General features: G+C 35.0%; 1 protein-coding gene across 2 annotated transcripts in view; it reads right to left on the bottom strand.

Moving 5' to 3' along the window:
• TRIM33 (tripartite motif containing 33) overlaps positions 1 to 13,145 on the bottom strand; it is a 115,760-nt gene that overhangs the window by 33,221 nt on the left and 69,394 nt on the right. For both annotated transcript variants that reach the window (XM_028101962.2, XM_028101963.2), the window contains exons 5-6: positions 4,267 to 4,383; positions 1,424 to 1,538 (exon numbers count right to left, since the gene is read on the bottom strand). In XM_028101962.2, coding sequence (XP_027957763.1) covers positions 1,424 to 1,538; positions 4,267 to 4,383 — 232 coding nt within the window. The remainder of the gene's footprint in view (positions 1 to 1,423; positions 1,539 to 4,266; positions 4,384 to 13,145) is intronic.

The raw sequence follows: 13,145 nt of genomic DNA, 5'->3' as shown, positions 1-13,145 counted from the left end.
TTGGCACGCCAAACAACCTATCTACTTGGTACTTAACCATTTTTCTTAATGCCTCAACTTGATTTATTGGAACAGATTTTTTCCTAAGAAAACAAGTTGCTCATTTTGTAATGTAAAACAGGGGATAAAAGTATTCAACTGATAGAAGCTTGATTCACAACTTCCCTGGAAATAACCAAAGCTTAGGAAAACTTCTGTTTTACAAAGTTTAAGAACATTTTACACTAGAAAACATCTATCGTTTAAATTCAGCATATTAGGAATATGTGGCAGATTTATCATTTCGTATTTTTGTATATTTTAGTATTAAGATGCATCTTTTCACTCAAAAATTCTTGAAACTGTTTAACATTATTTTAGACTATAGTTAAAAATGTATTTGCAGTAACTTAAAAGGTTATCAAAAATAGTTGCTGCTCAGTGCTCTCCATTCACACAGTCCTTTTGAAAACAAAAATCTAGTAGAATTAAATGCATCAGCTGGATGTACAACAAGAAAGAGACCTCCAACTTTTAAAAGTATGTGCAAGAGTACTTTTAATCTCACAACTGTGTCTCAATAAAAAGATGTATTTCAAAAGACTAAATTCAGAAATAGCACTGCCAACATCATTTCTTTCATTTGTATGTAACTATGTCTCTAATATTTCTACAATGTTCTATGAAGGACTGGAACAGAAAAAAAACTGTGGAAAATGTGAGGTTAATAGTAATGGAAGTTAAAAAATCAAATACATAGTTTAAATTGCTACCATTTAATGGTGCAGAAAACGCAACCCCATATCATCTAAGCCTACTAAAGAGCACCAAATCTTGAAAACCAATGAACATAGCAGTGGTCAGTAGAGGCGACTCTTTGTTTAAAACTTAATTTGGATTTCACAAATTGACTGATTCTTATCTAGAAATTTATATCTACATATTAATCTCAAAATATGCAACAAAAAACAATACAACAAAATTATCAGTAAGTTTAAAGTTTATAAATTTCAAAATGAGCATTTTTAGCAAAACTATGGAATATTTTTAAAATAAAGTGAAACACACAAAGGACTCAAGCAGACTCCCAATATACATTCACATGTTAATAGTTAAATTGAGGGCCTATCTTGGGGGGTGGGGAGGATGTAGCAGGTTGGCTTTGTCTTAGTTTATATAACATTTTAGTAATAATTCTTTCATTCCTAAGAGGACAACACTATCTCCTAATTTATACAGCTAAAATCAGTATTATTAAATTGGGCTGCAAATTAACTAACTCAATAAAGCTCTATTTTCCAATAGAAAATGAAATAAAAAAATGTTTTTAACTTTCTTTACTTCCAGGCCCCCCCAACCAATCTAAAAGAGCTTTCAATAAACATTAAAAACAGCTAAAGAGCAATAGAAGCAGTTTTTGTTTTATTTTGGCTTTGAACCGTACCTCTAGCTGCTGTAAGAGAGATTTTCCTTTCTTATTAATTTCATTGATAAGGGTGAAAATGGCCACTTTAATTTCCTGTTCTACTCGTTTGTTAGTCTCATTTACTTCTTTTATCCTGAATAAGAGAAATGCATCATTAGGTTATCAACTTATCCTATGTCTCTGAATCATCAACTGTTACAGAAATTCATCCAACTGGGCACTTAAAGCGAGTAATTAAAATTAAACCTTTGTCAAAATGTACAATTTATGTTTCGGTAGACCTGAGCACTCAATTTGGTCCAAACAAGTTATTTATACAAAGAACGGAATATTTAGTAATTTTAAATTAAGTTCATAAAGGCCAGTTTATTAGTCTAGATGGAAATCTCCTTTAGTTCCTATGACCTGAATGTGATATATAAACATCTGACATCAACATTTGTTGGCTAGTGTCAAATCTGGCACCTTGGATCTACTTAACACTTATCAAGAACATGTGCAAAAGAACAATGAATGTTGCAAACAGTAATTATCTGTTGAAATAACAGGAATTAAGCTTAGAAGCATTTATTTTCTCTTACAACTTAACCACTTCAAATGTGGGTTCTGATACACACCCCCCCCCTTCCCTAGCTTCTTCTCAAAACAGTTTTCCTACTGTACAGAATTAAGGGTATAAAACAACTTCAATCCATTTTGTAAAAGAGTTGTCAGATGTTTTAGAATAGGTATAAGCTCCCACTTTGGCAATGAAAAGTTCTGGTTGCAGATATGAAATAGCTGATACCTATTTCAGAGGGGGGGGTCCCACCAATATAAATATGTAAAATGTTCAACAATCAAAGAAAGCAGCCTTCAACTTTTACATTCTACTTCTTTAGAAATTATTATCCATATTTTCAACCTCTAAAATGTCTTTTATTTGCCCAATTCAAATTTGAGTAACTTTAATCTGAGTAATTATAATGTAATTTTCCCTCCTTTGTCTATACATCAGCACATGTTTGGGCACTTATTTGAAAATTTTATTCAATTCTGTTCTTATCTTATTAAAGTGAGTAGAAGATGTCTTTTTAAAAAATAAGAGTGCTAATTACTATTGATAATGTAAGGTTCCAACTTAAAATGATTCAGCCAAAGACTAAAATCATTAAGCATGCTAAAAGCAGAGAACAGTTAGCCATAGTCAGATTCTCATTAGATTTAAGCACGTCTACTATATGTTCAATTGTGAAGAAAGAAATCAATGTACATTCAAAAATGGAGATAGGTCATTAAAGAATGTGCCTAAAGGGAAGTATTATCGGAGATTTCAATACTTTAAAAAAAAAAATCTTTCTGGAGATGAAATCATTAGTCTCCCCAACCCTCTGCAATTTTATAACACATAAACTCCTTGTTCTCCTTCTCTACACAGATTCAGAAACACATATATAAAATATGTACAAAACATTTGTACAAAAATACGGGACACCATATGAATCAACTCACTATCCTTTTCCTGAAAAGGACATTCATCTGTTATTTATGAGATGGTAGCTACCACCCTCTCCAATATCACCCACAACAGAGCAGTATCACTAAAACATCCTGACATTTTCATAACAATTAACCATCCATGAATAGTTTATGTAATATATTAGTGTAGGTATATACAGTTGACCCTTGAGCAAAGTCGGGGTTAGGAGCACCTACCCCTATGCAGTAAAAAATCCATGTATACCTTTTGACTCCCCAAAAACTTAGCTAGTAGCCTACTGTTGACCAGAAGCCTTCCTGCTAACATAAACAGCCGATTAACACGTTTCATGTTATATGTATCACATACTATATTCTTAACAATCAAGTTAGCTAGAGAAAAGAAAATGTTGTATTTATTGAAAAAATATATAAGTGGCCCCACAGTTCAAATCCATGTTGTTCAAGGGTCAACTGCATTGTTACATCTACAACTTCAGAATAGCCTTTGTTTTCTTTTGGTATCACTTCGGAAGATGAAAGTTAAGATGAAAGTTCTACCACCTTATGGTCTAATATATAATGTACTATTCATTCATTCATCTATTTAATACTTTTGAGTATCTACTGTCATTTTTAATCATTTTAATCATCATAAATTAACTTCAACATTCTAGAAGTACCTAAAAGTCTCAATATTTGTGAAACTGAAAAATAAATACTTATTAACCCTAGTCACACCTTCAGGAATATACAGATTTTAATTATGCCAGCTCCAAGTGTTCATCTTTCTACACTGAGTCCCCACCTTGTTAATGTACTCTTTATGGAACCTATTCCAACTTCCCTTATCAATAAATTTAGTTCATTTAGAAATGAACCTGAATAAAATGTTTAAATACTGATGGTATTATTGATAAACAGCAACAGTTAAAATCTGAGGGTCTGCTATGTGCCACAAATTGTGCTATACACTCATCTTATAATAACACTATTAAAAGAAGTAGTATTTTTAATTCTTGTTTTACAGATGGGGAGGTAAATTTAACCACCATTCTTCATATCCTCTCCTCTATACTATGTCTTCCACATAGTTAAAATTTGTAATTCAACTCTACGTATTAATTGCTTTTTCCACAGTTATTTAAGGCTTTACAGAGTCTAGAGTTTTGTTGATTATAAAATAGTCAAAGACATATCTTAAAAGTATTCAAAATTTTGGTGAATTAAATCTTACTTAACTAACAAATATTATTATCCAAATTCAAACTTATATGATTTACCCTTCCAAAAATGTTTTCTACATATGCTTAATATAATATAGAAGGAAAACATATGTAAACTGGACCTACTGTGCTATTAATTCTTAAAGTGAAATTATGGTTTTAAGGCAACACACTTACCTATTCTGCACCTGAGTAGCTGCAAAATGAACATAATTCTTCTTCTCAAGAAGCTTAGCCAGTAGATTCTCAATTGCACCTTTCTGGTTTTGAAAAGCTTCTTCCAAAAACTGGTATCTTAGAACAAAAACAAAAACTACACTTAGAATGGAAAATTTACCATTAAAATTATGAAAATGAATTGCTACATGACTCAAACGTAAGACCTTACTTAAATGATGGACATTCTATGCTGTCCTCACATACCTTACCTCAACAGCAACTTTTAATTACCAATCCCTTTCCTTCTGAGCCAAGCCTGAGAAGCCATTTTATAAGACTAAAAAAATTAAAAACTATTCAAGTGCTCTTACATCAGAATTTTGATTCAGAATTACATTTTTTTAAAAATCCAAATATTGGAATAAGTTGTATACGTTTTAAATCATAAAATATAACATTACAGAAAATACTTTCAAAAGTGGGGAACTACCCGTAGTTTTAACATCATAAAACCACTACTACCACTGTAATATATACTCCTTAGCCTTTTTATTCCGTATTCCAAAATACAAGTATATAGAATGTATGTGCAATTTTATATCTGACTTTTCTTTATCTTGTCTTTACAATCACCATCTGAAACAGTATTTCAGCGCTCCATACTAATCAAATTTTTCTAAGACTTGAACCAATTAAAAAATCACCAACACCAGTTTTAATTTAACTTTGTCAATGTGAGTGGTGTTTATTATTTCCTAATATTATTGTGTGAAAATTTACACTTGAGAGTAAAGACTACAGTTCTTTGGCTACTAGGAGGGTAGAATGGTTTTCTTTCCTAGTTTTAGTTCCTTTGTGTAAATTGTTCATTAAGTCAACAAATATTTTTGGGATTCTTCTGTATGTTAGAGATACATGAGTAAAAAAAAATCCATTATTGTTCATATTCTTGTAATAAATAGGCACACATATGAAATGATACCATACTGTGATAAAAACTATAATGGAGATACATATAGTCTGCAACAAGAACACAGCCTTAATACCAAGGAAAGCTTCACAGTGAAGTCAGAATAGTATTATCATATGCTACATACAGAGGCATATTTAGGGAACTACAAAGACTTCAATTTAGCCAAAGAAAGCCAGGCAAAGGTCAAAATATGAGATAATAATTAATAAAATCCAGAATCAGGCTGTGAAAGGCTGGGTATGCCATGCTAATGTTTGGATTTTACCTTCTTAGTAATGAGAAGCCCTTGAAAAATTCTAACCAAGATGTAATAATCAGATTTATGTTCCAGGAAAATCAACAGACAGAGATATAAAAGATAAATCCAAAGAAGAGAGAACAGGATGACCACCTAGAACTCTATGACAGTAGCTCAGATAAGGTATCAGAATATAACACTAGCTTACATAGCTGCACAAACAAGCCTGAACAATGGACTCTGTCAGAGAGATCAGCACCTTTGGTAATTTGGGAGTTTACACGCTCCAGTTAATGTAAGGTCTATGGTATGCCCTAAAAATTAAACGCCTAGCTAAGGCACAGTCAAGAGAAGGTCACTGGAAATGAGCTCAAGATACTGATAAAGTTACAACTGTCTATGTGGATACTGAAATCACTAAAGGCAGAAATTGAGATAAAGAGGAAGACTATGAGCATCTAGATGTCTGTGTCTTCAGTGAAAGTCTCGCTTAAGGTAAATTTAGAAGAAAAGGTTAAAAAGTTGTGAATGCTGAGGAAAGTTTGGTAAGATGAAGGAAAAGTTCACTTAGTGCTCAGGTTCAAGAGGTAAAGGAAAAATGGAGGGCAGTAGAAGGCAAAATGTATGGCAATATGAGGACTGGTATAACAGAACATTCAGCAACTGAGGTTTTTATTTTGTGCATTGCTTTTAAGAATTTTATTGTAGTAAACCATACTTAATAAAACTGGCCACTTTACAATTCTTAAGAATTCATTTTTAAAGCAAAACAAAACAAAAAAACAAAACCCAAACCCTGTATGTAAAGTCTAATAACACTTCATAGTTTAAGATATTAAACAGCAAAAAAAGATGTGGGTATTTTAATTTTAAATTAAAACTATCAAAATTAATTAAAACTATCTACTGTCAGATAGATAGGTAACCCAAAGATAGTTTCATTTCATTCTTTTATTGAAAAACATCTGATTTATTCCATATACCACAATTTCTCTATGTCAAAAATAAAATTTTACTTTGTTAAATCTGTACAAATGAAGTAGGAATATGAGATTACCATGCTAACGAGTTACCATTTGTGACTCAATGAGCTTTAAATTGAGATGAAGAAAGAACTTTTGACAGAGTTTGATTATGTCAGTAAATAGAAAAGCACTTGGTAGAAAGGTCAACTAGTATCATAATTCACAAAATTTTAATTCATAAAATTTAACCCTGTACAAATTTATTTCTCTTCTCACCTCAAAATAAAGGTTTCAGAATCCTGTTTCTAGAAATATCTTCTTGATTTATGTGAACAAGTACTAAGCAAACACACTATGATATACCTACATTTAAGTATGTGTTCTTTCCTCCCCTTATACAGGAGTTAACATTTGAGCTGGATGTTTAAGGATGAGTAAGAGTACTCGGAATAAACTTGGGAGGAAGGTAAGCCTTCCCACTGGGGGAAAAAAAAATCTGAATGTATATTAGTTCATAGTTCTGAAGCGATCTGTCCTTTTCAAGGCTAAGGAAAAGAGAGCAAAACCAGAAAAGTAGAAAAATATGAGATGCTAAAAAGACTTGCACATTTTGCTTAAGTTGCATTCAGATAACAAATAATAGTGAACCATTAAGGAACTGAATGAAAAGTGATGCTCAGATTTGTCTCTGTTCACTTGATTAATTTCAATTATATAATTAGAAGAAAAATACTAACTGGATCTTGAACAACAAAAAAGCAACATGGAAGTAGTTTTGGCTACAACTTCTGATTCTCCTAGCTAACAGAATAACTAACTCCGCATTTTCATTTTTAGCAAATCAAAATTATTGTTGAAATACTTCAGGGGCTCCTGGGTGGCTCAATCGTTAAGCATCTGCCTTCGGCTCAGGTCATGATCCCAGGGTCCTGGGATTGAGCCCCTCATGGGGCTCCCTGCTCAGAGGGAAGCCTGCTTCTCCCTCTCCCACTCCCTCTGCTTGTGTTCCTGCTCTCACTGTGTCTCTCTCTTGTCAAATAAACAAATAAAATCTTTAAAAAACAAAAGGAAAAAAAAGAAATACTTCAGAAATGGGGAGAAAAAAGAATAACCAATAAATGGATTAAGTATAATTTCCATTAGGGGCGCCTGAGTGTCTCAGTTGGTTAAGCATCCCAACTCTAGATTTTGGCCGAGGTCATGATCTCAGGTTCCTGGGTTGGAGCCCCAAGTCAGGCTCTGAACTCAGTGGGGAGTCTACTTAAGAATTTCTCTCTCCCTCTCCTTCAGCCCCTCCCCTCTACATGCTCTCTCTCTCTCTCTCTCTAGGTCTCTCCAAAATAAATAAATAAATCTTTTTTTAAAATATAATTTTGAGGGCGCCTGGGTGGCTCAGATGGTTAAGCGTCTGCCTTCGGCTCAGGTCATGATCCCGGGGTCCTGGGATCGAGTCCCGCATCGGGCTCCCCGCTCAGCGGGAAGCCTGCTTCTCCCTCTGCCTCTCTCTCTCTCTCTGTCTCTCATGAATAAATAAATAATCTTTAAAAAAAAATAAATAAAATAAAATAAAATAAAATAAAATATAATATAATTTTGAGGGGCGCCTGGGTGGCTCAATCGTTAAGCGTATGCCTTCCGCTCAGGTCATGGTCCCATGCCAAATAAATAAAATCTTTTAAAAAAATAAAATAATAAAATATAATTTTGATTAATATGTAAACACATGAAAGCCTTCTCTTAGGTGTTAATCTTTTATATGAAGTAGAAGTGATTCTTAACCTGGGCTTCAACTCACAGTGAGTTATATTCAGTATTTCAAAATGTGTAGGTAAAAATTACAGATGCCCATGATTTAGTTAGAATAGGCAGGCTAGGTAAGACTTTCTGTGCTTTTTTTTTTTTTTTTTTTTTTTAAGATTTTACTTATTTATTTGAGAGAGAGAGACCACAAGGCAGGGGGGGCGGTTGAGAGGGAGAAGCAGACTCCCCACCGAGCAGGAAGCCCAATGCGGGACTGAATCCTGGGACTCCAGGTTCATGACCTGAGCCGAAAGCAGTCACTTAACCAACTGAGCCACCCAGGTGCCCAGACTTTCTGTGCTTTTGATTAGAATCATAGAAACTCAGGATAACATATAAACCACTGGTTATGTAGTTTAGAACAGAAATTATCATCATGATTATATGTTTTTTATTATTGAGAAATTATTTAATGCAGTTTGCTAAGAAATTTTTGAAAACATGTTTGTCAGAAGACTGGGAAATGAATAAGGGCTTTTTTTTTTTTAAGATTTTATTTATTTATTTGACAGAGAGAGACACAGTGAGAGAAGGAACACAAGCAGGGGGAGTGGGAGAGGAAGAAGCAGGCTTCCAGCGGAGCAGGGAGCCCGATGCGGGGCTCGATCCCAGGACCCTGGGATCATGACCTGAGCCGAAGGCAGACCCTTAACGACTGAGCCACCCAGGCACCCCATCATCTTAGTTTATAACGAAACTGAATATGCACTTTTTAGCTAGTATATAAGAATTCTGACTCAGTATCTTTTTTAAGTATCAGTATTTTTTTAAGATCTTTAGAGAGAGAGAGAGCGCACATGTGTGAGTGGGGGGAGAGGAGGAGAATCTCAAGCAGACTCCCTGTTTAATCACTCCTTACACTGTACTTTTAGGTACTTCTCTGTATATATATGATACTGTCTTGTGATTTTAAAACTTTTAAAAGTATGCAGTCATTAGTGATATGCAATGAATTCTTCTATTTACCAGGAAGTATTCAAAGGGTAGGGATACTGGGTGCCTGAGTGGCTCAGTCGTTAAGCATCTGCCTTAGGTCATGATCCCAGGGTCCTGGGACTGAGCCCCACATCGGGCTCCCTGCTTGGCGGGAGCCTGCTTCTCCCTCTCCCACTCCCCCTGCTTGTGTTCTCTCTCTCGCTGTATCTCTCTCTGTCAAATAAAGAAATAAAATCTTAAAAAAAAAAAAAAGGTAGGGATACCACAGTAAACAAAACAAAATACGGTCATCGTCTTCTTCCTTTCCTTACATTCTGAGGAGAAAACAAAAATTTAACTAGAGTTATGTGACAGAGAAAACACAAGTAGAAAAAAAATCTAGATCAGAAACCCAGAAAAGGTTCTTGAAGAGTTTGTACTGAGATCTCAAAGATCAGAACCAGCCATGCAGAAATCATAGATGAATCATAAAATGATCAGAGGCATGTCTGCATTGCTGCAAAGGAAAATGACCAACCAATAGAGTTTTTACTTTTGTAAAATTTACCAATTAACATTTTTGCCAACACACATCTCAACCAACCTGTCCCTTTGCCAAATGGATAACTGATTACTCTGAATGTTTCTTTCTCAAATCTTCTCTCCTGATATTCCTGTCATTCAAGCTCTTAGCCAAGCCCAATTCTTTTCCTAGTCATAAGCATTCATTCTGCTGGGTAAGTGAACCTGAGACTTATGAGTTCCTCAGATAATCTGACAGGCACACAAACTATAGTACTAAAATTAACAACTTTTTTTTTTTAAGCAAAACCAAAAGGAATTAACTCTATTTTGGAGTGAATCACTAAAGTGAACTACAACTGAACCATATATTCAATCTCAAGACTCATACAGACTCCAAGATAGCAAGGACAGTCTCAGTTGTTTTTATTATTGTATAGTCATCACCTAGCATGGTACCTGGTACATGGTGAGCCCTCAAATATCTAATGAACAAAAAGAGCTGAATGAATACAAATACTGAAACAAGCTGCTTTTTCTCACAATAAATGTACCACATGAAAACAATATGCTTGGGGGCACCTGGGTAGCTCAGTTGGTTAAGAGTCCAACTCTTGATCTCAGCTCAGGCCTTGATCTCAGGGTCATGAGTTCAAGCCCCTCACTGGGCTCCACACTGGGCGTGGAGCCTACTACAAAAGAAGGAAAGAAGGAAAGGAAGGCAGGCAGGCAGGCAGGCAGGCAAGCAAACAATATACTTGGACAGAAAATCTTGATTTGTCACCATAGCTCTGAATCTGAAATTTGCTCCCTGAGAAAACTGATGGTACATATGAATTTACATGTCATTTTTACCGGCAATTTGGATTTTATCTGAAAGTCTTCGGGAACTTTGCAAGAATTTACAGAAAAATAATGGGTTTGGCAAAGGTTCTTCCTAAGTAGAGGTTATCAAACTTCACTGAATAACAAAAACCACCTGGGGTGATTTACCAGTATTTGTAACATACATAAAAAATTTTGATACCCAGGATGTAATTTAAAATTCTTATTTAACCAGTCTGGAGTAGGACTAAGGCATCAGTATTTTTTTTTTTTAAAGATTTTTTATTTATTTATTTGACAGAGACAAGCGAGAGAGGGAACACAAGCAGGGAGAATGGGAGAGGAGAAGCAAGCTTCCTGTGGAGCAGGATCCCAGGACCCTGGGATCATGACCTGAGCCGAAGGCAGATGCTTAACGACTGAGCCACCCAGGCACCCCAACATCAGTGTTTTTTTAGAGCTCTCTAGGTAGGTCTACATCTAGGATTGAAAAGAAAAATATCTGCTCTAAAGCTTATTTATCCATCTATCCACCCATCTATCCATTTTTCAATATAAAAGCCTAATACAAGAAAAGTTATTTCTCAGGAAAATATTTTAGAGAAATTTCACTTATACAGCTCCATTCAAGTGACTTCCATTATAAACTATCTTGCTCTTTAACAAAAATGTCTGGCATTATATTTTAAGTACACTCTTTTAAACCATAATGATCCTAAAAATCTACAAATGCCCCTATACACAAAACCTCAGACATAGAATCAATGAACTCCTCACAAGTCCTCAGCCAAAATCTGGGCTGTATATGTACAGCATGAGATTATGCAAGGCTTAACAGAGAGCAGTTGCTATGAAGTTGACGGTAGAACAGAGAAACTAGAGGTCAAGCAGTTCCAGGAAACAGAATTCCAACTGAGCTAGTGGGGGAAAAGACTTGTCCATCTCCCCAGATATCTATTTGAGAAACCAGAAAGCCACACCTTAAAAGAAAAAACTATACTTGGAACAAATTTTATCCTAGGCCTATCCTGTCCTAAAAAAGCCTAAAACCAAGTCCTCTCAAGATCTTCCAGGAAACAGAATTCAGAAGTTGAGTCCAACCGAGTTAGAGAGGCTGGGGAAATACATTGGGCTTTCCATAGATCCTCCCTGAAAAAGCAGAAAACCAAGCTTACCCAAGATCAAGGTGATCAGCCAGTAATTTAACCCCCCCGACAGAACAACAATCAACAGTCTACAAAGGAAAATAAAAGAATCTAGTTCCTATAATGTGACATCCACAACATCCAAACATCAATTCAAAAATCACTAGGTGTCGGGAGCACCTGGGTGGCTCAAATGGTTGAGCGTCTGCCTTCTGCTCAGGTCGTGGTCCCGGTGTGCTGGGATCAAGTCCCACATCAGGCTCCTGACTCAGCGGGGAGCCTGCTTCTCCCTCTCCCTCTGCCTCTCCCCCTGCTCATGTACTCTCTCTCTCTCTCTGTCTCAAATGAATAAATAAAATCTTTAAAAACAAAACAAAACAAAAATCACCAGGCATCAAAGAAACAGGAAAAAAAATTTTTTTAAGTAAAAAGTAAAAACAAAACAAAACAAAACCCAACAACAGAATATAACTTCAAGAAAATAAAGAAAAACAGTTCAGTAGAAACTAACACCAAGATGGTTCAGATAGTCTATTTAGCAGACTTTAAATAGGTTATTGTGTATTTGTTCAAAATTTACATGAAAACATCTTTTAGTGAGTGAACAGAAAATCTGAGCAGAGAAATTAAACTACAGAAAGAGAAATGGAAATTCTAGGAAAGTGCAATAATTGAAATAATTCACTACATGGGTTTGGCAGCAAATGGAAATGGCTGAAGCATTAGTGAAAATGAACACAAATGGAAAGTTATAAAGTCTGGAAAAGAGAGAATAGATTAAAGGAAAATGATCAAAGCCTCAGGGACCTGTGTGACAAAAACAACATATAATTGGGAGTTTCAGAAGACAGAAATAATGGGGGGAGTGTTTAAGGAAATAATGGCCACGTTCCCAAATTTGATGAAAACCATAAACTTATAAAGAACGTCCGTGAACCACACACAGGATAAACAGAATGAAATATACACCTTAAAACATAATAGTCAAATGGTGAAGACCACAGAAAAACACACTCTTGAAAGCAGCCTGAGAAGCACCAAACATTCGGGTAAGAACAATATGAATGATACCATTAAAAACAAAGGAGGCCAGAATACAAGGTAATACAACTAAAAATGTTGAAAGAAAACACTGTCAATCCAGAATTCTATAACTAGTGCAAACATCCTTCTAAACTGAGGATTTTCTGATGAACATAAGCTGAGAAGATTAACTACAGCAAACCTGCAAAACAAGAAATGCTGAAGGATATTCTTCAGGACAAGGGAAAATAATAAAATATGGTTAACTCATATAAACAGGAAGATATAAAGAGAAACAGAAATGGTAATAAATGGAAAAATATTTTTAAAAACTAGGATTTTGTTTTTCCTTCTCATAATTTCCTTAAAAAACAGCTTTTATGGGGGGGGAGGATAGTGTGTACACATGGCAGGGACCAGAAGGAGAGGGAAAGAGAGAATCCCAAGCAGGCTCCGTGCATAGCACAGAGCCCATTATGGGGCTGATCCCA

Source organism: Eumetopias jubatus, unplaced genomic scaffold (genome assembly GCF_037043125.1).
Source record: "Eumetopias jubatus isolate StellerSeaLion01/CBP00866 unplaced genomic scaffold, mEumJub1_p1.0 scaffold_4, whole genome shotgun sequence".
NCBI classification, from domain to species: Eukaryota; Metazoa; Chordata; class Mammalia; order Carnivora; family Otariidae; genus Eumetopias; species Eumetopias jubatus.
Note: the sequence above shows the minus strand (reverse complement) of the source record. Positions and strands in the feature narration are given on the sequence as shown.